The following is a 2,138-nucleotide window of genomic DNA, read 5'->3' on the forward strand; positions in this document are numbered from 1 at the left end:
CTATTAATAAGGGGTTGAAAAAGCCTACAGGGGGGATTTGAACCAGGATCATCTCTGGACACTGACTTTACATTTTGGAAATTATAGAACAGTAATTCCGTCCATGAGATGCATATGTATTTGTGTGTGTGTGTGTGTGTGTGTGTGTGTGTGTGTGTGTGTGTGTTTATGAGCTTCTAAATAAATAAAGTTATATATAAGTATTAATTATCAGCAACCAGCTTTTGGAGAGAATTGTCTGTCTTTTCTGGATGCTTTTGATAGGAAAAGCTTGAATTCTTCCTATGTACATCTGGCATTAAAAAAGTAATAATAAGTCCCTAGCACTGTAGACCGTAGCTATGACCCAGCTCCATGAAATAGCTTGTGGACATTCACTGTTTGTTCTACATACTGGAGTTTTAAATTTTACTATCTAACAACTACAGTTGGTGAACACAAATTATGGAAAAGTTAAACAAGGAAAAAGTTGCAAATACTATGTCCTTATTTGCATGTTAACAAATGTGAACCCAGCTTTCACCTCAACACCAGTTATGAAATAATCCAACCATGGCAAGGACACACAGTGTATGAGTGGGAGTCACTTTAGCCATTTGGGAATAACAATGGTTTTCATCAGGACAGGACTGAGCTCATCTACTGGCATACCCTGGGGCTTTCCTGCTTGACATTGGTCACAGAATTTAAAAGAAATGAGAACTTTACTGCACACTTAGGGATCAGGTGCACAACCAACGACATCAGACATTAGACTTAGACATTTTTTGTTTGTTTTCCTTTCTAGACATGGTAACCGCGCTACCGAGCATTTTTTCCATCGTGGTAATAATAGAATTTCTCCTAGGAAATTTTGCCAATGGCTTCATAGCACTGGTGAACTTCATTGACTGGACCAAGAGACAAAAGACCTCCTCAGTTGATCACATTCTCGCTGCTCTGGCTGTCTCCAGAATTGGTTTGCTCTGGGTAATATTAATAAATTGATATGCAACTTTGTTCAGTCCAGATTTCAAGAGCTTAGAAGTAAGAATTATTTTTCAAATTGCCTGGACAGTAAGCAATCATTTTAGCATCTGGCTGGCTACTAGCCTCAGCATATTTTATTTGTTCAAAATAGCCAACTTCTCCAGCCTTATTTTCCTTCGCCTCAAGTGGAGAGTTAAAAGCATAGTTCTTGTGATTCTGTTGGGGTCCTTGTTCTTTTTGGTTTGTCATGTTGTGGTGGTGAGCATACATGAGAAAGTGCAGACTGAGGTATATGAAGGAAACGGCACTAGGAAGACCAAATTGAGGGACATTTTACAGCTTTCAAATATGACTATATTCACACTAGCAAACTTCATACCCTTTGGTATGTCCCTGACATGTCTTTTGTGCTGTTGATCTTTTCCCTCTGGAAACATCTCAAGAGGATGCAGCTCTGTGATAAGGGATCCCAAGATCCCAGCACCAAGGTCCACATAAGAGCCATGCAGCCGGTGGTCTCCTTTCTCTTGTTCTTTGCCGGTTACTTCTTTACTCTGACGATCACAATTTGGAGTTCTAATTGGCTGCAGAACGAGTTCGGCTTCCTCCTTTGCCAGGTTATTGGAATCCTATATCCTTCAATCCGCTTGTTGATGCTGATTCGGGGAAACAAGAAGCTAAGACAGGCCTTTCTGTCATTTCTGTGGCAGCTGAAGTGCTGACTGAAAGAAACAAAGAGGAGCATCGTATGTCTTCTAGGAGAAAACCAGTTGATGGAGTCCATAACATTTTATACTTCTTACCTCTTTTGGGGCGCCTGGGTGGCTCAGCCGGTTAGGCGTCTGACTTTGGCTCCGGTCATGATCTTGCAGTTCATAGGTTTGAGCCCTGCATCGGGCTCTGTGCTGATGTCTCAGAGCCTGGACCCTGCTTCGGATTCTGTGTCTCCCTCTTTCTGACCCTCCCTTGCTCATGCTCTGTCTCTATCTCTCTCAAAATAAATAAACATTAAGAAAAAGTATACTTCTTACCTCTTTTTCTAATGAGTATATCATGGAGTAATTTCCAAAGGTTTACCTTAGAAAGCCTTTTATTTAAGCATATCACAAAAGTATATGCAGATGTGTTTGTGAAAAATATAAGAAAAATGATATGATCATCATTTCATT

At 40.3% G+C, this 2,138-nt stretch overlaps 1 protein-coding gene across 1 annotated transcript; it reads left to right on the top strand.

Annotated features, from left to right (window-relative positions):
* Positions 1-789: 789 nt before the first annotated feature.
* On the top strand, positions 790-1,730 carry LOC121039092 (taste receptor type 2 member 20-like). Its single transcript, XM_040489074.1, is given in 2 exon segments — positions 790-1,365; positions 1,368-1,730. Coding segments are annotated over 2 exon segments (900 nt in total). The 3' UTR covers positions 1,692-1,730.
* Positions 1,731-2,138: the final 408 nt, after the last annotated feature.

The sequence above is a fragment of the Herpailurus yagouaroundi genome, unplaced genomic scaffold (genome assembly GCF_014898765.1).
Source record: "Herpailurus yagouaroundi ecotype Mexico unplaced genomic scaffold, PumYag 166, whole genome shotgun sequence".
Taxonomy (NCBI): Eukaryota; Metazoa; Chordata; class Mammalia; order Carnivora; family Felidae; genus Herpailurus; species Herpailurus yagouaroundi.